This window comes from Balaenoptera physalus, assembly GCF_965194825.1.
Source record: "Balaenoptera physalus genome assembly, chromosome: 3".
NCBI classification, from domain to species: Eukaryota; Metazoa; Chordata; class Mammalia; order Artiodactyla; family Balaenopteridae; genus Balaenoptera; species Balaenoptera physalus.
The window spans coordinates 73,323,680-73,349,396 of record NC_138890.1 but is presented as its reverse complement, the minus strand read 5'-3'; the positions used below and the strand labels follow the sequence as shown (position 1 = coordinate 73,349,396).

Genomic DNA, 25,717 nt, shown 5'->3' with positions numbered 1-25,717 from the left:
GTAGAAATAAACCAAATGTACAACAATGAATGAATTGATAAACAAAACGTGGTAATATCTAGGTATAAGGGTTCAAGCTGGGGGCTGATATAGCAAAAAGACCTGACCACAAGTTGTCAGTAGCACACACAAGCTTTACTGGGTGATGTTTTACCAGGTTTGCATGTGGGAGAAGTCCCTGACAGCAGAAGTCTGTCCAGAGGCTACAGTATGTGGGTAGCTATTGATAAGGGGAGGAAGGCAAGGAAACTCCCAAAGGAGAGAGGGATTAGAGAGAGGACCTTCCTATGTAGGTGATGTCACTCAGGAGCAATAAGAAGTCTCTGGGTCAGAGAAATATGAAGTGGGTAGCAGCTTGGGGTCTTATAACTATAAGGTGCTATCTTATCAGTGAGTTAACAGCTTTCAGTGAGGTTTGGTGGAGTATGCAAAACAAGCAGGCTCTACATGGCTAAAAATCTGCTTGTTTGGGCTATTTTTTAAGTGATTAGATGTGTAAAACATTGACTTTGGTTCTGGTAGGCTACCAGATCTTCTGAGCTACCAGATCTCAGCCTGCAATAAAGAAATAAAAAATCTAGGGGCCATTTCCTAGAGGATATGTTTACATGTTTACATTACTACCATACAATGGAATATTATTCACCCATAAAAAGGAATGAGGTAATGATATATGCTTCAACATGGCTGAACCTTAAAAACATTATTCTATGTGAAAGAAACTAGACAAGAATGCTTCATATAATATGATTCCAATTATATAAATCTCCAGACTGACAAACCACAGAGAAGGAAAGTGTACTTGTGGTTCGCGGGGGGAGAAGGAAATAGGGGAGTTACTGTCTAATTTGTATGGGGTACTCATTTGGGATGATGAAATACTTCTAGAATGAACGAGTTAGTGGTGACAGTAGTACAACACTGTGAATGTAATTAATGCCACTGAATTACACACTTTAAAATGATTAAAATGGTCAATTTTACATTATGTGCATTTTACCACAACAAAAAACTGTAAAACTTTTAGATAAAAAATAGGAGTGAATTTTTGTGACCTTCAGTTACATGATAATTTCTTAGATACAACACGAAAAGCACAAGTGACAAAAAAAGAAGACTAAAAAATTGGACTTCATTAAAATAAGAAACTTTTGTCAAAGAACATCATTAAGAAAATGAAAAGACAATGCACAGAATGGGAGAAAATATTTGCAAATCATATATCTGGTGAGGGACTTGACTCTACAATTTATAAAGAGTTCTTGTAACTCAATAATAAATAATTCAATAATAATAACACAAATAATCCAATAAAAAATGGGCAAAGGATTTGAACATTTCTCCAAGAAGATATATAAATGGCTATTAAATGCAAAAAAAGATACTCAACATCATTAGTCATTAAGGAAATGAAAAGCAAAACCACATAAAGTACCAGTTCACACTAACTAGAATGGCTATAATCAAAAAGACAGATAATAACCAGTGTTGGCAAGGATGTGGAAAAAGATGAACCTTTGTACATTGCTAGAGATATATAAAATGGTGGATCCTTGTTAGAAAACAGTTTGCAGTTCCTCAAAAAGTTAAACATACAGATACCATATGATGCAGCAATGTAATCCTGGATAAATACTGGAGAGAAGTGAAAACATATATCCATGCAAACTTTATTCACACATGTTCATAGTAGTATTATTCCTTCTAGTCAAAACATGGAAACAACCAAAATGCCTATCCATTGATAAAAAGGTAAACAAAATATGGTATATCCATACAACAGAATATTATACAACAATAAAGTACTAACACATGCTACAACATGGATGAATATCAAAAACATGATGATAAATGAAAGAAGCTGGTTACAAAAAGACTACAAATTGTATGATCTCTTTTATGATATGTGCAGGATAGGCAAATCTATGGAAATACAAAGTAGATTATTGGTTGCCTAGGGCTAGTGCCAAGGCAGGTTGTGGATGAAGAGTGACTGCTAATAGGTATAAGGAATGATGAAAATATTCTAAAATTAGATTATGATGATTGTTGTACATCTCTGTAAATATACTAAAAGTAATTGCATTGTATACTTAAAACAGATGAACTTTATGTACGTACATCATATCTCAATAAAACAATTAAAAGTGACAGTATTAGGAATAAAAACACCAATTAGAGCATGAGAGGCAGAGCCTCGGGCACTCCAGGATCGTGACAAGTTGCAGCGGGGATAGGGGAGGATGGGGGCGGCGGCAGCTTCTTCTATATGATAGGGAAGGCAGCTGGACCTGGATCCAAAGCAGGCTCCCCATATCGACCAGGCCCAGAGGACAACATCTGGCTGGAGGACAGAGCAGAGCGCAGAAGGCCAGCCACCGTGTGTCTTTGGATTGGAAAATTTAACCCATTTACATGTAAGCCATGTGGTAGACAGGGTCTTGGTGCTCCAGCCGGGTGCCAGACCTGAGCCTCTGAGGGGGGAGAGCCGAGTTCAGGACATTGGTCCACCAGAGACCTCCCGGCCCCATGTAATATCAATCAGTGAGAGCTCTCCTAGAGATCTCCATCTCAATGCTAAGACCGAGCTCCACTCAATGACCAACAAGCTCCAGTGCTGAACACCCCATGCCAAAAAACTAGCAAGACAAGAACACAACCTCACCCATTAGCAGAGAGGCTGCCTAAAATCATAATAAGGTCACAGACACCCCAAAATACACCAGCGGACGTGGTACTGCCCACCAGAAATACAAGATCCAGCCTCATCCACCACAACACAGGCACCAGACCCTTCCACCAGGAAGCCTACATAACCCACTGAACAAACCTTACCCAATTGGGGAAGACACCAAAAACAATGGGAACTACGAACCTGCAGCCTACAAAAATCAGACTCAAAACACAGTAAGTTAAGCAAAATGAAAAAACAGAAAAACGCAGCAGATGAAAGAGCAAAGTAAAAACCCACCAGGCCAAACAAATGAAGAGGAAATAGGGAGTCTACCTGAAAAAGGATTAAGAGAAATGACAGCAAAGATGATCCAAAATCTTGGAAATACAATGGAGAAAATACAAGAAGCATTTAACAAGTACCAAGAAGAACTAAAGAGCAAATAAACAATGATGAACAACACAATAAATGAAATTAAAAATTCTCTAGAAGGAATCAGTAGCAGAGTAACTGAGGCAGAAGAAGGGATAAGTGACCTGGAAGATATAATAGTGGAAATAACTACCACACAGCATAATAAAGAAAGAAGAATGAAAAGAATTGAGGACAGTCTCAGAGACTTCTGGGACAACATTAAATGCACCAACATTCGAATTATAGGGGTCCCAGAAGAAGAAGAGAAAAAGAAAGGGACTGAGAAAATATTTGAAGACATTATAGTTGAAAACTTCCCTAATATGAGAAATAAAATAGTCAATCAAGTCCAGGAAGCACAGAGAGTCCCATACAACATAAATCCAAAGAGAAACACACTAAGACACATATTATTCAAACTATCAAAAATTAAATACAGGGCTTCCCTGGTGGTGCAGTGGTTGAGAATCTGCCTGCTAATGCAGGGGACACGGGTTTGAGCCCTAGTCTGGGAAGATCCCACATGCCGCGGAGCAACTAGGCCCGTGAGCCACAACTACTGAGCCTGCGCGTCTGGAGCCTGTGCTCAGCAGCAAGAGAGGCTGCGATAGTGAGAGGCCTGCGCACCGCGATGAAGAGTGGCCCCCGCTCACCGCAACTAGAGAAAAGCCCTCGCACGGAAACGAAGACCCAACACAGCAAAAATAAATAAATTAATTAATTGATTTTAAAAAAATAATAAGTGTGAGCTACTAATAATAACTACCATCCTGTAGGAAAATCCAAATGAATGTCTCCATTATTTAAAAAAAAAAAATTAAATACAAAGAAAAAATATTGAAAGCAGCAAGGGAAAAGCAACAAATAACATACAAGGGAATCCCCCCCATAAGGTTAACAGCTGATATTTCAACAGAAACTCTGCAAGCTAGAAGGGAGTGGCAGGATATATTTAAAGTGATAAAAGGGAAAAACCTACAACCAAGATTACTCTACCCAGGAAGGATATCATTCAGATTCGACAGAGAAATTAAAATATTTACAGAGAGGCAAAAGTGAAGAGAATTCAGCACCTCCAAACCAGCTTTACATCAAATGCTAAAGGAACTTCTCTAGGCAAGAAACACAAGAGAAGGAAAAGCCCTACAATAACAAACCCAAAATAATTAAGAAAATGGTAATAGGAACATACATACCAATAATTACCTTAAAAGTAAAAAGATTAAATGCTCCAACCAAAAGACATAGACTGGTTGAATGGATACAAAAACAAGACCCATATATATGCTGTTTACAAGAGACCCACTTCAGACCTAGGGACACATACAGACTGAAAGTGAGGGGATGGAAAAAGATATTCCATGCAAAGGGAAATCAAAAGAAAGCTGGAGTAGCAATTCTCATATCAGACAAATAGACTTTAAAATAAAGACTATTACAAGAGACAAAGAAGGACACTACATAATGATCAAGGGATCAATCCAAGAAGAAGATATAATAATTGTAAATATTTATGCACCCAACATAGGAGCACCTCAATACATAAGGCCATTGTTAACAGCCATAAAAGGGGAAATCAACAGTAACACAATAATAGGAGGGGACTTTAACACTTCACTTTCACCAATGGACAGTTCATCCAAAATGAAAATAAATAAGGAAATACAAGCTTTAAATGACACATTAAACAAGATGGACTTAATTGATATTTATAGGACATTCCATCCAAAAACAACAGAATACACTTTTTTCTCAAGTGCTCATGGAACATTCTCCAGGACAGATCATATCTTGGGCCACAAATCAAGACTTGGTAAATTTAAGAAAATTGAAATCGTATCAAGTATCTTTTTCAACCACAACACTATGAGACTAGGTATCAATTACAGGAAAAATTCTGTAAAAAATATAAACACATGGAGGCTAAAGAATACACTACTAAATAACCAAGAGATCCCTGAAGAAATCAAAGAGGAAATCAAAAAATACCTAGAAACAAATGACAATGAAAACACAATGACCCAAAACCTATGGGATGCAGCAAAAGCAGATCTAAGAGGGAAGTTTATAGCAATATAATCCTACCTCAAGAAACAAGAAAAATCTCAAATAAGCAACCTAACCTTATACCCAAAGCAATTAGAGGAAGAAAAACAAAAAAAAATCCAAAGTTAGCAGAAGGAAAGAAATCATAAAAATCAGATCAGAAATAAATGAAAATGAAATGAAACAGTAGCAAAGATCAATGAAACTAAAAGCTGGTTCTTCGAGAAGAAAAACAAAATTGATAAAACATTAGCCAGACTTCATCAAGAAAAAAAGGCAGAAGACTCAATTCAACAGAATTAGAAATGAAAAAGGAAAAGTAACAACTGACACTGCAGAAATACAAAGGATCATGAGAGATTACTACAAGCAACTATATGCCAAAAAAATGTACAACCTGGAAGAAATGGACAAATTCTTAGAAAAGCACAACCTTACATGACTTAACCAGGAAGAAATAGAAAATATAAACAGACCAATCACAAGCACTGAAATTGAAACTGTAATTTAAAATCTTTCAACAAACAAAAGCCCAGGAACAGATGGCTTCACAGGCAAATTCTATCAAACATTTAGACAAGAGCTAACACCTATCCTTTTCAAACTCTTGCAAAATATAACAGAGGGAGGAACACTCCCAAAGTCATTCTACAAAGTCACCATGACCCTGGTACCAAAACCAGATAAAGATGTCACAAAAAAGAAAACTTCAGGCCAATATCACTGATGAACATAGATGCAAAAATCCTCAACAAAATAGTAGCAAACAGAACCCAACAGACATTAAGAGGATCATACATCATGATCCAGTGGGGTTTATCCCAGGAATGCAAGGACTCTTCCATATATGCAAATCAATCAATGTGATACACCATATTAACAAATGGAAAGATAAAAACCATATGATAATCTCAATAGATGCAGAAGAAGCTTTCGACAAAATTCAACACCCATTTAGGATAAAAACCCTCCAGGAAGTAAGCATAGAGGGAACTTACCTCAACATAATAAAGGCTGAATATGACAAACCTGCAGCCAACATCGTTCTCAATGGTGAAAAACTGAAAGCATTTCCACTAAGATCAGGAACAAGACAAGGTTGCCCACTCTCACCACTATTATTCAACATAGTTTCGGAAGTTTTAGCCACAGCAATCAGAGAAGAAAAGGAATAAAAGGAATCTAAATCAGAAAAGAAGAAGTAAAACTGTCACTGTTTGCACATGACATGATACTATGCATAGAGAATCCTAAAGATGCTACCAGAAAACTACTAGAGCTAATCAATGAATTTGGTAAAGCAGCAGGATACAAAATTAATGCACAGAAATCTCTTGCATTCCTATATACTAATGATGAAAAATCTGAAACAGAAATTAAGGAAACATACCCATTTACCATTGCAACAAAAGAATAAAATACCTAGGAATAAACCTACCTAAGGAGACAAAAAACCTGTATGCAGAAAACTATAAAACACTGATGAAAGAAATTAAAGATGATACAGATGGAGAGACATACCATGTTCTTGGACTGGAAGAATCAACATTGTGAAAATGACTCTACTACCCAAAACAATCTACAGATTCAGTGCAATCCCTATCAAACTACGAATGGCATTTTTCACAGAACTAGAACAAAAAATTTCACAATATGTTTGGAAACACAAAAGACCCCGAATACCCAAAGCAATCTTGAGAAAGAAAAATGGAGCTGGATTAATCAGGCTCCCTGACTTCAGACTATACTGCAAAGCTACAGTAATGAAGACAGTATGGTACTGGCACAAAAACAGAAACATAGATCAATGGAACAGGATAGAAAGCTCAGAGATAAACCCATGCATATATGGTCAACTTATCTTTGATAAAGGAGGCAAGAATATACAATGGAGAAAAGACAGCCTCTTCAATAAAGTGGTGCTGGGAAAACTGGACAGCTACATGTAAAAGAATGAAATTAGAACACTCTGTAACACCCTACACAAAAATAAACTCAAAATGGATTAAAGACCTAAATGTAAGACCAGACACTATAAAACTCTTAGAGGGAAACATAGGCAGAACACTCTATGACATAAATCACAGCAAGATCCTTTTTGACCCACCTCCTAGAGAAATGGAAATAAAAACAAAAATAAACAAATGGGACCTAATGAAACTTAAAAGCTTTTGCAAAGCAAAGGAAACCTTAAACAAGATGAAAAGACAATCCTTAGAATGGGAGAAAATATTTGCAAATGAAGCAACTGACAAACGATTAATCTCCAAAATATACATGCAGCCCATGCAGCTCAATATCAAAAAAACGAACAACCCAATCCAAAAATGGGCAGAAGACCTAAACAGACATTTCTCCAAAGAAGATATGCAGATTGCCAAGAAACACATGAGAGGATACTCAACATCACTAATCATTAGAGAATTGCAAATTCAAACTACAATGTGGTATCACCTCACACTGGTCAGAATGGCCATCATCAAAAAATCTACAAACAATAAATGCTGGAGTGGGTGTGGAAAAAGGGAACCTTCTTGTACTGTTGGTGAGAATGTAAATTGACACAGCCACTATGGAGAACAGTATGGAGGTTCCTTAAAAAATTAAAAATAGAACTTCCATATGACCCAGCATCCCACTACTGGGCATATACCCTGAGAAAACCATAATTCAAAAAGACACATGTACCACAATGTTTATTGCAGCACTATTTACAATAGCCAGGACATGGAAGCAACCTAAGTGTCCACTGACAGATGAATGGATAGGAAGATGTGGCACACATATACAATGGAATATTACTCAGCCATAAAAAGGATCGAAATTGAGTTATTTGTAGTAAGGTGAATGGACCTAGATTCCGTCATACAGAGTGAAGTAAGTCAGAAAGAGGAAAACAAATACCATACGCTTTCACATACATATGGAATCTAAAAAAAAAAATGGTTCTGAAGAACCGAGGGGCAGGACAGGAATAAGGACACAGACGTAGAGAATGGACTTGCCAACACGAGGAGAGGGAAGGGTAAGCTGGGACGAAGTGAGAGAGTGGCATGGACGTATATACACTACCAAATGTAAAATAGATAGCTAGTGGGAAGCAGCCGCATAGCACAGGGAGATCAGTTCCGTGCTTTGTGACCATCTAGAGGGGTGGGATAGGGAAGGTGGGAGGGAGACGTAAGAGGGAGGGGATATGGTAATATATGTATACGTATAGCTGATTCACTTTGTTATACAGCAGAAACTAACACAACATTTTAAAGTAATTATACTCCAATAAAGATGTTAAAAAAAAAAAAAGCACACCAAGAAATGGCAATGAAAAACCCCAAACCAGACAAAATACAGTGAAACTTAAAATACTAGGGATTATAAAACTATACATTTTAGATGAGAAAAATAAACAGTCACAGCCAGTATAGGTTTGCCACAGAAACTTAGAATCAGATCAGTATCAGACTTTTCATCATAAGACACTTAAATATAATTGACCAATATAGTCTAAGTGCTGAGGAGAAGTTACTTGGAACAGAGAAATCCATAACCAAAAGAAAAGTTTAATTCAAGAGAAAGGGCAAAATTCAGACATGTTCAGGCATAAACTTGGACATTTTATCATCCTTTTACCCTATGAGAAAATAACTAGAGGAAGATATTGAAGTCAACATACATATTCTGCCCCTACTAAGAGCTATAAAAACTTGATTTTCTTGCTTCCCTTGTAGGTAGAATTCACCATGTGAAACAATTTTGGCCAGTGAGACTCAATTGGATATTTTTCCCTTTCCCCCAGCCCTGGAATGCAGACATAAAGACTGGGGGCAAAGTATAAAAGCTACAGAACGAGGATAGTAGCATAGGAAGACAGATGGAGCCTAGATCCTAAGGCAATGGCCAGCCATTCTATCTCTAACATTTTTAATGTATGAGATTGATATACCCATATGTGGTTAAGCTACATTGAGATATTTTTTTCTTATTTGCAGTCAAATGCATTCGTTAGTGAGATATTTTTGCAACTGAAAATGAATTAGGAGGATCGATCAAGATGGCAGAGTAAGATGACATGGAGCTCACCTCCTCCCATGAACACATCAAAAATACATTTACATGTAAAACAATTCTTACTGAAAATAAACTAGAAACTGGCAAAAGGACTCCTGTACAACCAAGGCTATAAGAAAGATACAAATGTAATCAGGTAGGAAGGGAAGAAAAACAATCAGGTCGTGACCTATGCCCCTGGAAAGGGACTCAGAGGTAAAGGGAGATTATGCAGTAGACAGCAGGCCTGAGGTCAAGCCACCAATTGGATACCCCAGCGATGGGGTCACTCATGGGGGAGATAAGCCCACTGGCTTGCTGGAGGGCTGCTGAGACAAACAGAAAGTCAGTGCAAAGCATGAACCCTGCTCATGAGGAGCACGTATGCACAAATGCTGACTTGCAACTGAGGCAAGACAAAGAGAGGCCTGTTCTAGCTGCTACCAGATTTCTCACAAGTGCCTCACTGCATGTCCCAGCCCAAGCCAAGCAAATGCTCCAGCCTCACTCAGCCCATGTCACAGCATGGCACTGGATCTGGGCCAAGCAATGAGGGAGAAAACTGGACCATGGAACACAGAGATGACCCAGTTCCTGGGCAGAGTGTGGGTGGGGTGGTGGTGGCCATTGTTGTTTCTTACTCAAGTGGTGTCTCAGAAGCAGCATAGATCTTTGACAGAGGTTGCTCCACCAAAACTCATCCCTCAACACATGCCAAGAGTCCACAGAGGTCCCACAGCTCTGTGGTGTGGCTCAACAACAAGGTTCAGTGGGGGGCTGAGGGACCCTTTTGTTCCTCATAGTGATCAGCTGTGAGGAACAAAAGGGCCATGCACCCAAGGCTGTGTCTCAGTGCAGTGAGGGAAACAAGTGCAGGCATTGCACAGGCAGCACACCAGAGACATCTTTGACCTCTACCTGTAGCTGATATCAGCTGAAAGCCCACAGGGACCCCTGTGCTTCAGCACTACCCCACTCTGGGGCAAAAATCCCAGTGTGGGGAGAGATGAAAACACACACTTAAAGGGAATAAGTCCAGCTGCGGCATGGCCCTCAGGGTTCCTGCTCCAGTAACCTGGGATCAGGCCCCAACCACAACAGGGGGGTGATGGCCAATGAGCAGAGGGGAAGTCCCACTTCACACCCAATTCCAGCTCTAGCCCCTTCATCTCTAGCCCCACGTCCTATGAAGGTGATAGCTGCCACTGTACCCTGAGGGAAGATATAAGTTACATCCATCTCAAATCCAGCTCTCCCACCAAAGGCATTGGGCACACACAGTCTGTATAGGGATGCTCCCACATAAGAACACCCCTCCAAGACCATAATAGGTAACTGATCCACCTAAACTCATAGAGGCAGAGAAAGTTAAGCAAAACGAAAAGGCACAGGAACTACACTCAACAAAAAAGCAAGAGAAACCACTGAAAAAATAAATAATAAAACAGAAATTTAAAATTTACCAGGTAAAGATTCAAAGCATTGGTAATAAAAAACGTTAACTATATTAGGGAAAAGAATTCATGTACACAGTGAAAATTTTAACACAGAACAAGAAAATATAAAAAGCACCTAATCAAAAATGAAGAATTCAACAGATGACATAAAAAATACACTAAAGGAATGAATAGGAGACTAACTGATACAGAAGAATACATAAGTGATTTGGAAGATAGAATAATGGAAATCACTGAATCATAACAGTCAAAAGAAAAACAAATTTTTAAATATGAAAAAAATTAAGATTTTTCTGGGATAACATTAAACATATCAATATTTGCATCAGCAGGGTCCCAGAAGGAGAAGAGAGAGAGAAGGGGATCAAAGATATAAGTAAGACAAGTAAGTAAGACACATGTACCCCAATGTTCACTGCAGCACTATTTACAATAGCCAGGTCATGGAAGCAATCTAAATGCCCATTGATAGATGAATGGATAAAGAAGATATGGTACATATACACAATGGAATATTACTCAGCCATCAAAGGGAACAAAATTGGGTCATTTGTAGAGATGTGGATGGACCTAGAGACTGTCATACAAAGTGAAGTAAGTCAGAAAGCAAAAAACAGTATCATATATTAACGCATATATGTGGAATCTAGAAAAATGGTACAGATGAACTTGTCTGCAAGGCAGAAATAGATACACAGATGTAGAGAACAAACGTATGGACACCAAGGGGGGAAAGGGAGGATGGGATGAATTGGGAGATTGGGACTGACATATATACAGTAAGTAATATGTATAAAATAGATAACTAATGAGAACCTGCTGTATAGCACAGGGAACTCTATTCTGCTGTACAGTAGAAACTAACACAACAATGTAAAACAACTGTACTCCAATTAAAAAAAAAATCAATGAAGTACATATTTTGGAGAAGGAGAAACTCCAGCTCTGCTTTACATGAACAGTAATGGAACAGACTCAAGATATCCCCATCAATTTTGGCATAAATATGCAGTACAATAAATATAAGTGCATGGAAAATATCCTTAAGTAGCCAACTTTTTCAGTATGCCTAAAACTCATTCCTCAGAAACACTGTTTCTGAAACTGATAACTATTATGCAAATGGCTCTTTACATTTTTCCTGTGTTCATCATATTTCAAAATATTTTTAAAAATCACATGGTAATTTACAGAGACATGGTTAAAAATATTTAATGATAAATATCATTGAATGAATGCATTTTAAGCCATGTATTTTATCTGAAGAGGGCCTTTGCAGCTCATATATCTTTCCTTTCTGCATGCTAGTGAGGTTTATTCCTGATTTTTTTATGCATTTGGTTCTACAAGTAAACTGAAATGCAAAACAGAGGTGAAGCCTCAGTAGCTCAGCACCCGAGTGCAATACTTGAAGAAAAAATGACAAAGAAAAGCACCCAGACTTTCAAAGAACAAGAAGCAGAACAAAAACACACATAGAACAACAAGCAAACAAAAGAGCTTGGTGGAGTTAGACGGTGTTATCTTCACAGATAACAAAAGTAAAACAAAGAGCAGGCCAAACTAGACAGACAACTTAAGACAAGTTCTGATCGAAAGTGATGAAATAATGGCCTAAAAACAATGAGCATGATTTATAAAGTCAACAGAGAAAATCATAAAAGAAAAAAAGTCAGCAATAAATATTAAAATATAATTGAAGACTAAAATCCAGAAATAGAAGTTACTGCTCTTACAAAGGGGAAAAGAATTGTGGATCTGGGGATGAGGAATCAAGAGTTATGGAAAGATTTATGTCCTGATGCTAACTACAGGGCATTACTCCCAGTCGAGGAATTATAGGTAACAGTAAACACAAATTCAATATTGTTTATCAAATCTACATACATTAATAGCTCTAATTCCATATGCACAAATTTAATCTTGATTGTGAAAAGATAAAATTTCCTCATTATAATATTCCATGTAATCCCTTGATATTTAGTATAAGTTTATTTCAGTCTTTAATATATAAGACCGTAGAACACTAAAGATTTGGGGCCAAGATTTAAACAGCATTACTAAAACACCTAGAAAATATCCTATTTTTAAATATTCCTGTTGTCACTGTGTCACTGTTTTCTTGAATTTATGGTCCAAGAGTGAAATGGAGCTCTAAGATAATTAATTCTCTGACAGTTTTATACTGAAAGAGAAAGATCATGATGATAAACACTAATATAAATGTTGACATTTAACAAAATACTGTAAAAGAAAATTTTATTATACTACAGTGGCTACTTACCAATTGATATCTTAATAACCCAAAAGAATAAATGGACCTAACAAAAGTTCCTAAATTACTCTTAGAGAATAGCTTCCATGGATATATCTTCCTTTTAAAGATGATGAAATTGCTCAGGTGCTATCCTTGGCTTCCCATGGATCATGAAAAATCATGAATTCAAGTTTCTCAAGCCCTTTATCCTTGGGTCAAAGGAAATTGAACAGACTCTTGAGGTCATTATTACTTGTTCATTGTTAAGTTTAAAATATATTCAGAATATGAACAGAGTTTAGCTTAGATAAAAGAGAACATAAATGTACCTACAGAGTCTATAATTTTAAAAATGCTTTAAAGTCATTTCAAATGCAACATTGGACTTATATATATTATTTTCATGCTTAGAATAAAAATCTAATTGCAGAGCATTTATTTTTATGTTTATAAATGTAATAATGTCAAAATGACTCCTTAGATGTGTTGACCTATAAAATTCTCTTGGCATGTGGTGATGTTCATTAACTGTAAACATTAAGTCTATAGTAAATAACCCATTTCTGCAGTTATTTTTAAAAGGCATCCTGGGACTTCCCTGGTGGCGAAGCGGTTAAGAATCCACCTGCTAATGCAGGGGACACGGGTTCAAGCCCTATTCCGGGAATATCCCACATGCCACGGAGCAACTAAGCCCGTGAGCCACAACTACTGAGCCTGCGCTCTAGAGCCCGCGAGCCACAACTACTTAGCCTGTGTGCCACAACTACTGAGGCCCGTGGGCCTAGAGCCTGTGCTCCGCAACAAGAGAAGCCACAGCAACGAGAAGCCCACACACCGCAACGAAGAGTAGCTCCCGCTCACCGCAACGAAGAGTAGCCCCCACTCGCCGCAACTGGAGAAAGCCCATGAGCAACAATGAAGACCCAATGTAGCCAAAAATAAATTAACTAATAAAAAAATTAATTAAATTAAATTAAATTAAAGGCATCCTGATAAAGCCTAAAAGAATTATTTTACCTGTATCTTGCACTGGAATAAAATGTGCAATTAAAATTACCGCTAAACAGTAACAACATCTTTATAAAGATGGTTTGATAAGAAATTCAGGTCAAGAACGCTAGCTAGAAGAGCATTCCATTTGCTTTTGCAAGCATCCTTTTCAGATATTCCATGCTACGAAAAGACAATGGATGAAAGAAAAGAAGGGGAACGAAGATTCTTTGTAAATATTGGTGCTTAACTCTGTGAAGCATATGACTACTCACCCTGAGTACTTTGTAATTTCCTTGTTCAATACTCTGCCTCTTATAGCCTTGTCAGGTTGTAAAATCAAAAGGTTCTCCAGGGTTGCTCTGAACATAAGTTTCTATGTTCTTTTGTACATACTGAATACTGTGCCAGTACTTCTTTGCAATCTATTCATTTTTAGTTTGTCATTTTCTCTCACAGTGTTACATTATAGGTTGGGGGAAAAATACCTGTGTTATCATTTTCGTACTTTGCAAAATATTAAGAGCCACAGTTTATCAACATCCTAATATTTTCTTAGTGTACCATATCCAAGACACCTTTGGTATTTTAAAATATGTTTTTAAGGAAATCGACATGATTAATATAGCGGGAGGGTGAGTGTTGTAGCATTATTATCCAAGCTCACTTTTTAAATAATTTAGCTACTTTTCACGTAGTTTTGTCTCTGCAGGGTGACCTAAGAATTAACAAATTTATTTCTTCCATATTGTGCTTGGTACTGATGTTTGGTTTCAACTGTTATAAAATCAGTGTTGACTATGAGTAAGTTATTCATAATACAGCTTCTCATGAAGTGTGGATGTGACATGAATAATAAATATCTTAGCCCTTTAATAAGGTGCACCTCAGGATCATAATAAAACCCTACATTGTCTCTATAATCCAGCAGAGGTTTACCAAAGTCAAATTAAGACACATAAGAGCACATTCTTCAAGTGTGATTCACGATCCTTAGGAAATGACTATAATTGACTTACGACAAGCCAGCTGTACTGAGAACTCAGCAGCCCCAGGTGATTCTAACAGTTGTGCTTGAATAAACCTGGGTGCAAAACACACTATTCTGGAATTTTTTACTGTCAGATTGTTAAATCCAAAGAAGAAACATGTGGTTAATGGGGAACTTTTAGCACAAAGGACTGGAGAATGATCTTGCTTAGGTAAACATTTATTAAAACACATTAATAAAAATGTCAGGCACTTTTAAAAATCATATAAAGAATTTATAAAGCTACGGTGTGTTTCTAAAAAGGAAGAAAAATTTTTCCCCTTCCTTGTGTAGATCCTGCTTTGTTCAAGCTTTCTCCTCTTTATAAAATTCTGGCATACACATTGTACTGTATCTGAAAATGATAAAGTGTGCCTCTCTGGTACAGCCTTGTCAATTACATATGCCTTGTTTCATTAGCTACAGCTAATTATTAGCCATAGTGTTCGAGGCTATGAATTTAAATTGAGTAAAATGAGTGGTCATTTTTTATGATTTCCTTCTAGTCATTTCAAATTCATCAGACTATTTTTATTACATGTGAAAATACTAAAAGTATAATAACCCAAATCCTTCACCGCCTTAATTCAGCAACCGAATAAGAGCGTGTATTAAGTGTGACAGAGATAGATGGGATTAACTCTATTTTTTTCCTTGACAGCTTTTGCCCACAACATATGTTCAGTGTTATCAGGGTTATTAGAGAGAACACAAACTAATCAGGTGGACAGATTCACAAACAGTGTCCAGAACACATGGTGGCCTCCCATTCCATTAACAAGGAATGTCTGAATCACTTGCAAACATGGTCAAATAGTATGAGGATTTGTCATTTTGATTGTGGTTCTTAAAACCATGATTAGAATAACTGTGTTGTCTATGAAGCTTCTGGATTGAAAGGTAAGATACTGGGACATGACCCTATTTGCTGTTGTGTCATGAAAAGGGAGAAAAATTACAGGCTCTGTATGTTCTGATATTGATTCAACCATCTAATGTGTTTTACCTTTAAAAATAATTTGTGGTTGAATTTTGTTCTTGAGGCTAAATTTCTTAAGGGGAATTATTGTCAGATACCTATTTTGTTCAAAAGTTTAAAACTTGCAAAGAAAATCAGAATGGAAAAAATTATAGCTACATGTTGAATTAAATGAAGGAATTTGGGGATTATAAGAAGAAGATTGCTGGGGAAAGAACTCAGAATTGTGATATTTCCAAGTAAAGAGATCCATCAAGAAACTGGAGCCAACTGCAAGGGCAATGGCTACACAGAAAGCCATCTGGGCTCAGCATTTATTCCACTGACTTTCCTCATCTTTTAAAAAACGAGAGGTTTCTCTATTAAAGTGTGGATTCTTGGGTTTGTGACTTTCTCTCACATTATTTTTTCCTCCATTGAATCCTATTCCCTCAATCAGTTTACCATACTCAAGGTCAGAGGTAAAGATTACTGAAGTATGAAAAATTCATAGAAAATAGAATTATATGAATTTCAAGTTAAAATAGATCTTATCATGTTACCCAATGAGCTCAGCTAAAGTTTAAAGTACTTGGCAGTCCTTTGCATGTAAAACAGAATACTGTTCAGAACTGTATGCTTTAGAGACATGCTGTTCAGAATATTGATTTTGATACTTTGTAGATGTGTGAATTTGGACAAGTCATTTAACTTTAATGAGGCCTCAATTTTCTCATCAGGAAAACATAGATAATAATACCAATTAACTAGGGTTGTTAAGAGGATTAAAACAAAACCCATTTTTATAAAAATTATTTAATCGAGTGGCTGACACATAGGAGTGCTCCATAAGTGGCATCTATTATATTTATTTTCTTGGTTACTTCCATTTTGAATTTTCAGGCCAGCCTCTAGTCTCCAATCTTGGGGGAAACTATTCCCATTAGTTCTCTCTATTTCTAAGGACTAGGTTAAGTTCCTCTCTTTTTCATCTTCTCATTCAGAAATAGTGTCTTTTTCTGCCCTTGACAGTGCTTCTCTTTGACCACAACTTGAAACTGTATTTTATCAATCACCTGAACAGAGAACTACTTCAGCCTCCTACCATTTCCCGTAGCCCCATAACTGGGAGTATTAAGATAACTGCATTCAAATTCATTCTTCCCCACCTCAGAGAAGAGGCATCTCCCTCCTGCTGGTCCATAGTTACTTTTACAGACTCTCCTATGAATCCCACTTTATCCCATTTATATAATTATCTCATGCTTTCCTTTATCTTTTCCCCTTCATTTTTTCTTTCTCTAGATTGCCTTTTATGCCCATCAATCTATAAACATGTTTCAGTGTACATTATCTTTTTTTTTTTTTTTTTTTTTTTTTGCATTTCATCATTTATTTAATGTTTAAGCTCTCGCACTAGATTTTTACAAGCTGGTGAACACTGACAAATTATTTCTCCCACAGAACTATAACCACATGTTCCCGGACAGTATAAATATATGGTTGAGCTGACGTTAATACACATCACCATTTTATCAATCACATAATAAAACAAATTGTCAAGTATCCAAATATTAAGTTACACAGCTCAAAAGGCATATAAAATATTAAATGTCTGCTCAATTCATTAGCAGAAACCCACTTTTATTTTTGCAAGAGGTTGGGAATCACACTTCAAACAAAAATAAGTTGGTAAACAACTTCAGATAAGTTTGAAAAAAAATTACAAGAATTTCAGAAATTTTATGATTAAGAATTGTTTTAGCTACAATAACAAAGTATTTCTACATTTTAAAAAAATATTTACTAAATTAAAGCGCATATTCTACATGTTCTGCACAAGACAAAGGCAACATTTTACTAAAAATACTTAATAGCCCCCTCCCATTCCTTTTTCAGGCCCTCCCTGTAAGTTGCACCCCAAAGTGCAAACATTAAAATTAACTGTAAGGCTTTTTTGTCTGGAGACATTAAAGACATGTGCTTCTGTACAATGTAGATTTTTCAAAACGGAGGTCTTCCATGACAGCACAAAATGAGATTTATAGGAAGACATTAAATAATCACTGGTAAGACTTGGTTAATGAAAAAAAACCAAACGAGCAAATCTGATGTATACTGGTATGAATGTGGAAGATGTAAACATACTGTGAGCACATAACCTTATAGGCCCTACTTTCTGTTTGAAATGATGGAAAGAATAAAACACATAAGGTCCAGAGTTTTCATAGTTCCTGGGATTTTAGTTCGATACTAAGAATAACAAGAATTGTGCTGGGTATTTTGGCACCTAGTCTTTCTAAATTTCTTATATACTGGTAAGAATCTGGCATGGAAACAGATTTAAAGACATGAATGACTCCATACTACATGATTTCAGGAAAAGTCAATTGGTACAAACGATAAGCACATTTTAAGTGCTGAACAGCAAGAATCCTTTGCTAAGTGTCCAAGTAGGTTGATCATAACCCAAACATAGAGGCTGCAATTCTGCCAGGCTTGTGGCCTGGTAAAACTGCGTTTCAACACTCCTATGGAAGCTTTATCAGACTTCACCAAGCTAACGTGCTGGCTAACATGTATGACAAATCCCGTCCTGTCTAGGTTCCACTTCCAAGCAATGGCATCAAGCACCCCAGTTTTACTGAATGCAACAGTTGTTTCTATGACCATTAGAGTCTTTGAAGCGCAGCCGCATTTTAGGACGATACTTCTCCAAATACAAAAGTTGCTTGCTGTTAAAAGCTCCACGTCGCTTTTGTCTTATGAACTGTACTGCATCTTCGTATTTCATTCCACCTTCAATTAACGCTAGGGCAACAAGCACTGGAGCTCTCCCAAGGCCCGCAACACAATGAACAGCAATACAACAACCAGGGTCTTCACGAAACTTAATTTTCACAAGACTTAACCAATCATCAACAATCTGGTTAGATGGTGGTGCGCCATCATCAAAAGGCCAATCGAGAACATGGATGCCTTCTTTCTCCACAAGACTAGTGTCGTAAGTTGCTTCACATACTCTTACTATTGTGGTAACTCCATACTTCTTAAGTTCCTCTATAAATTTGTTTAAGGTCGCATTAGTTGGATTGTGTGTAATAAGAAATCTCATGTTCTCGTAAGTGATTTCCACAGGAGCTGGGCGGTTCATTCGAGCCATGTTAATTTAGTTAAAAAACACTCAATAGGGTTATGAAAGAATTTAGAAGACTGAATACAGAAATGATGCGAAGAAACTGAGTCTACTTCAATACACTCCACTTGAAATTCTCAGTGCTTCTGAGTATGAAGTTGGGAGTAATGGGAAATGAAATGAACCTCCTGACAAGAAGCAGCAATTCTTCAATCCAGTAATACTGAGGCAAGAGAAAGGAAGTGCACTGAGGTTTACCCCATCCAGGTCAGAACTCTTGTGAAAAATGCTCTGTGGATTTCAATTCAACACCTCTGTGTCCAGGTTCACCACTCTTATGGGGGCTTCTTGGTGGAGTAGTAATGAATTTCTACAGTTCACTTGTCTGCATAGAGGTCGTGCTGTGCCTGGCAGTAATCTCCACTGCCCTTCAGAAACTCCATAAATGTGTGACCAAGAACACCACAGAACTGAGGAATATGTCTACTCATTGAAGATTGTGGCCTAATCATACAGCCGGTCCCGAGGCGGCGGCGGCAGGGCAGGGGCGGCGGTGGTCGTCGCGGGGCGGAGGCGGCGGTGGCGTAGGCGGCTTCGCGGGCGGCGGTGACGGCGGCTGCGGGTGAGGAACCGGACTCGGTCTACAGCGAGCGGCTCCGAGAAGGGCGCGCAGCCTCACCGGCCCTCAGTTCAGGGGGCCAATACGCGCGCCGAGGCTACATTATCTTAAGAAAAAAAAAAAAAATCCTCCTTCAACCCCAAGGCTTCCTCTGGTCTCCTCCATTCACATCCAAGAGTCTTGAATGTAATCACCCTGCTGTTCCTATTTTCTCACTCTTATTCTTTTATTAAGTACAAAACCTTGTTACTGACCGCACCTCTCCATGAAAATTGTTCTTCCCCTGGTCAGCAATGACCTCTTATTTGTAAAGACCAATAAACACTTTTCAGATTTATTTGCAACATTTAAAAATGTTGATCATCCTCTCCTGGAATTCTCCTCTCTAAGCGTCTAACAGCATCACCTCTCATCCTCCTCCTACCTCTCCAGGTACTCAGTGAAACCCATGAGATCCCTTCCATCTGCCTGTTTCTGCATAGTAATTATTCTACCGTCAGTTTTCTTTCATTCAATAGAACCACACTTGGTCTGACACATACCCATGATAATCCTCTATGTCTCCAGCTCAGCATATGATTCAAGCTGTTGCCCCATATAATCACTCCCTAAAGACTACTTGGACAGGATGTCAAACATAACTTGGCCAGAACAACATTATATGACCCTACCCCATAACTTACAAATCTTAATTCTCTATCTTGGAGATTTACCCCATCATACTGCCATTTTCTCAAGAGGTTTAAAGGTCATTTTAGATTTCTCACATTCTCCTACATTCACTCCAATTCAACATTTTGTCAAATCTACCTTTGATATACTTAACAGTGTATTTTCCTTCTCTGCTATCCCTGCCCTATGTTAAACCCTCATCTTTTCTTACCTGGATTCCCTATTTATCTTTCCTTCTCCTGTTCTTCCTTTCCTCTCTTCTCAGTCTACTTCCTACACTGCCACAAAAGTGCTTATTCTAAAGTATAAATCAGATCACATCATTCTCTTAAATCATTCCAAGTCTTTCTACTACCTTCAGGATAAACTTTCTACCATAGCTCTTATTGCTCTGAATTTTATTTATTTGTCTTATTCACTAGATTATGAGATTCTCTAAGAAGAAAACATGTGATACACTATCTGCTGCACAGGTCCCCTCAGCTGATGCATATTCAGCAATCTATAAAAAGACATCAAAATAGCTTCTAAACAGTCAGCTTGGTTCATGTTCCTTGATCTCTACCCTCATTCCCTCTTAGTATCTTCACTGAATCATCATGTTGAGATGTGTATACTGGACTCTTTTCTCTCCATCTTTGCCTTTCCTATTTTTCTTTCCTATCCTTGTTTTTCAGGTTTTTCCAATAGGTAATTTACCTAAATATATGCATTATGGAAATCTCTACTTCTCCTTTCTGTGAGTTCTGATTCTGACATTCCTTACTGAACCCTAGTGTTACTAATTACAGGCTCTTAGCTATTCAAAACATCAGTACATCAGTAGCACAACCTGGTTGTCTTGGAGATAGCATTCATCTCAAATACAGCTCACTACATGTCTCTCAAGAAGTTACTAATTTAAATGCCCTATGACATGTTACACTGAATTGATATATTGTCGGGAAATTACATTGATTTCTCTTAAAGCATGAGATGTAACTAAGGCCTAACATTCTTATATTTCTTTCCCCTTGAGAGGTTATATCTAAATCTATGGTAACTATTTAGAAAGAAGAGTGTTTGCTGCTGGCCAGAACCATTTAAAAAGTATTCCTCATACTCACAGACAAGGTTAATTCTAAGTGAAAATATACCACAAAACATGGAACTAACAGTTACAGATTTAACGTAGACATTTCATAGACTGGGGTATCATGAAAGCCTTTTCCTGTGTATAGAAATTATTTTTTGTGTTTTTGTTTTTAAAAAGGACATTGCTTTAGGGCAATGATAATAAATAACATTTATAAATGTCATATACTAGATGGCTAGTATAATTTCAAAATTTTTGTAAATTATAATCTCAAAAGATCACCATTTTTTTTTCCTTTGGAATCAAAATTAATCAGAGGGTCTTTAAGTTGATGAGGTTTAAAATATACCAGGAGAAATTCCAAATATTGTTGCAAACATACCAGTGATGTGTTCAACCAAACTGAATTTTGAGCTTTATAAACTGACACTGAAATATTTTTTCCTTATAAAATTGAATTCAGGACCACTGAAATTCAACTGAGATTGTAATCAAGAACAACTTTTCAGAGTGACCTCAGCAACATGACTGAATAACAAATTCCTCATTTGTATCCACCACTCAACAATAATAATTTGGCATCCATCCACAAACAAAAGTGCATTTGTGGGAGCTACAGGATACAGCACCATACATCAAAAGGCCTGGTGTCTTGCTCACCCATGTGTAGGATAGTAGGCATACAGACCTTGGTCCTGGTGACAGACACTGCAGTGACCTATGAACCAGCTCCAGCCCCTTTTGGCAATGGTCTGGGAGTCCCTGGAGAACACCGTTTTAAACAATCATCCACAGACAAGTGAAGATGTAGGGAAGTCCAAGTTTCCAATGGAGAAGTTCCAGCACAAAATTGGAGTAAAAGAATGTAAATTTGGATGCATTGGAGATGTCAGCCCCACTCAAGACAACATAGTTCAGTGCCAAGAGAGACTTTCTCAGCCTGTGATTTCTCCCATGGGGGAAAGTGAGAACACGTGAGTGAATGCCTAGCTTCTCTGGCTTCACAGGACATTGCCAAAGAGACCTATTTCTCTCTCAGCCATCCAGAGTATTGAGTCATGCATGACTGGGGAGCAGGAAAAGCCTGGGAAAGCTGCAGATAGGGCTCTTGAAGCACATTAAAGGAATGCAGATCCTACTAACTGTATCGAGGACTCCTTCAAGAAGCCCACTCACAAGTCACTGTGGACACCGTGCGTGCAGATCCCCCCAGTTGGTCCACGGGCACCCAAGCATCTGCGTATCTCAGGCACAAACACCCCAACCCTGTGGCTGGCTCACTGTGTGCACTCCTGATGGCAGCAAAAGCAGTCTTTAGCAGGTAGATGGCTAGTGGATACATACAGAAAGCTGGACCAAATATGTGAGCCAGGGAGAGACCACAAACTTGGGCTTTAGCTCTACCCTTGGAAAAGCAAAAAGGAGGCTCTCAGCACCCAGCCTGGTATGTTGCAGAACTGAGAGTAGGCATACGATCTTAAGAATTCTACCACAGACGGGAGTAGGAAGTGTGGAGCAGGCATAAAAGATCTGAGAAAGCCTCAGTATCCCTAGCAGGACTCATGAAATGTATGTCTCTCCCGAAGTCAATTAGCAAATATTGGAGGAGGTGGCTGCTACTACTGAGGAATAAATTTAACCGAGCAGTGAAGGATGTGCACACTGAAAACTACAAGACTTGGATGAAAGAACTGGAAGAAGACACAGGTAAATGGAGAGACACTGTGTTCATGGATTGGAAGACTTAATATTGTTAAAATGTCCATACTATTCAAAGCCATCCATAGATTCTATGCAATCCCTATCAAAATTCCACTGTCATTTTTCACAGAAATAGAAAATACTATCCTAAAATCTGTATAGAACCACAAAAGAGTCCAAATAGCCAAAGCAATCCTGAGAAAGAACAAAGCCGGAGGTATCACATTTCCTTATTTTGAAACATACTACAAAGGTATAAATATTAATAAAAACAGAAGAGTACTGATATAAAAATAGATACACAGATGAATAGAACAGAATCAAGAGCCCCAGAAATAAACGATCATGTATGCAGTCAACAAATATTTGACAAGGGAGTCTAGAATACACTGTGGGGAAAGGATAGTCTCTTCAATGAATAGAGCTGGGAAAACTGAATAATTACATGCCAAAGAATGAAACTGGATCCTTGTCTCACACCATTCACAAAAATTTACTTGAAGTAGATTAAAAACTTAAACATAAGACCTGAAACCATAAAACTCCTAGAAGAAAACCTAGGGTAAATCTCCTGGACGTTGATCTTGGCAAATGTTTTTTTAGATATGACACCAAAAGCACAAGCAACAAAAGCAAAAACAACTAAGTGGTACCACATCAAATGAAAAACTTCTAAACAACAAAAGAAATATCAATACAATGAAAAGGCAACCTATGGAATGGGAGAAAATTTTATATATTACATATCTAATAAGGGGTTAATATTTGAAATACATATATAAGGAATTCATAAAACCCTACAGCAAAGAAACAAACAATCCAATTAAAAAATGGGCAGAGAAACTGAATGAGCTTTTTTTTCCAAAGAAGATATAGAAATGGTTAATAGGTTCAAAAAGAGATGTTTAACATCACTTATTAGAGAAATGTAAATCAAAAACCACAGTAAGATATCACCTCACATCTGCTGGAATGGCTATGATAAAAAAGACAGGAAATAATAAGTGTTGGTGAAGATTTGGAAAAAAGGGAACCCTTTTACATTGTTGGTGGTTTTCAATAGACACTATTGAAAACACAATAGTGGTTCCTCAAAAAATTAAAAATAGACCTGCATATGATCCAGTAATTCCATTTCTTGGTATATACCCAAAGGAAATGAAATCAGGATCTCAAAGAGACATCCGTACTCCCGTGTTCACTGCAGCATTATTCACTATAGCCAAGATATGGAAACAGCCTTGGTGTCCACCTACAGATAAATGGATAAAGAAGAATGGTGCATGCACACACACAAACACACACACACGGTGGAATATTATTCAGTCATTAGAAAGAATAAAATCATGCCATTTGCAACAACATGGCTGGACCTCAAAGGTATCATGCTAAGTCAGTCTTAGAAAGAAAAATACTCTATAATATCACATAAGTGTGGGATCTAAAATAAAGCTGAACTCATAGAAACAGAGAAGGAAGGAAATGGAGAGGTGCTGGTCAAAGGGTACAAACTTCCAGTTATAAGATTAATAAGTTCTAGGGATCAAATCTACAACATAGTGACTATGGTTAACAATACTACATTAAATACTTGAAAGTTGCTAAGAGTAGATCTTACATTTTCTCACTTCACATAAGAAACGGTAATTATGTGAGGGGATGGAGGGGTTAACTAACCCTAGCATAGTAATTATTTCACAATATATAAGTGTCTCAAATCATCACCTTGTACACCTTGAACTTATACAATGTTATGTGTCAATTCTATCTCAAAAAAGCTGGATAAAAGAGAATAATGGAATTTTCCCTTGAGATACTAAAATAACATGCATTTTGTTCAGATGAATGTGTTCTAAAAGCCAAGTACGCATCTTGTTCTTTATGTGAGGCCATGTCAATACCTGAGGTCTATAGTTAATCAGTGTAAGTTGTCATCATTTCCAAAATTATGTCTAGCTGCCTACATTTTTTATATATTTACAGTGAATTTTAATGATATATTTAATTTTAAAGTTCTAGTCCTTTAGCACAATCATAGCAAAAAAAAAAAAAAGTTTTTCATTTTGCCAAATAAAGAGAGGTCATTCTTGGTACTATTAAATTAATTACAGGTGTTCTTCATGTGTGTACGTGTGTGGAAATATACAGACATGCATAACATGGAGGACTGCAATAAGAATGATAATACAATTGATGGAAAGGTAAATACTGCATGAATATTTGTTACCTGGCTACCCAATATCCCCCCAAAAGTTTGATGTTTGTTTTTATCCTTCATCCACCCCAGATTGCCCAATTGCACTAAATCATTTAGGCTTTTTCATAATTAAGAGAAATATACTACATGGGAAGCATAGCTTAAAATTTATAGTATTTTAAAATTTATAGTAATTTAAAACTGTAAAACTGCTTTTAGAGGTACTATCTCTAGTGTAGCTCTAAATAGCCCTTCAAGGTACTTCACAAAGATATCATATGTGGTTTTATAATTGGAGAAAATGGTGAATTAGAACAGACCCATTTTTTGATCAAAGTCATATGGCTAGAGAGTGTTCCACAGCACAAGCCCTATAAAACAATATTTTTTCAATTTCCACAAATATAAATTAAAAGATCATAATTCTACAAACTCAAAAAC

General features: G+C 37.3%; 1 protein-coding gene, 1 long non-coding RNA gene and 1 pseudogene across 3 annotated transcripts in view; all 3 read right to left on the bottom strand.

Moving 5' to 3' along the window:
* The window catches only part of LOC309658891, a 275,005-nt gene that overhangs the window by 224,470 nt on the left and 24,818 nt on the right, over window positions 1-25,717 (bottom strand). The window lies entirely within an intron of this gene.
* Window positions 17,227-19,039, bottom strand: LOC309658849 (protein tyrosine phosphatase type IVA 1 pseudogene; annotated as a pseudogene). The gene has a single exon. The product of its transcript is annotated as a protein tyrosine phosphatase type IVA 1 pseudogene (transcript).
* On the bottom strand, window positions 19,389-19,589 carry LOC309658870 (uncharacterized protein). The gene has a single exon (XM_082457961.1). It carries the CDS (start codon window positions 19,522-19,524, stop codon window positions 19,390-19,392), a length of 135 nt encoding a protein of 44 aa, XP_082314087.1. The 5' UTR covers window positions 19,525-19,589; the 3' UTR covers window position 19,389.

Bases quoted from the DNA above. Each gene is read 5' to 3' on its own strand.
- LOC309658870 (XM_082457961.1), bottom strand. From the start codon at position 19,524: ATGATTAGGCCACAATCTTCAATGAGTAGACATATTCCTCAGTTCTGT.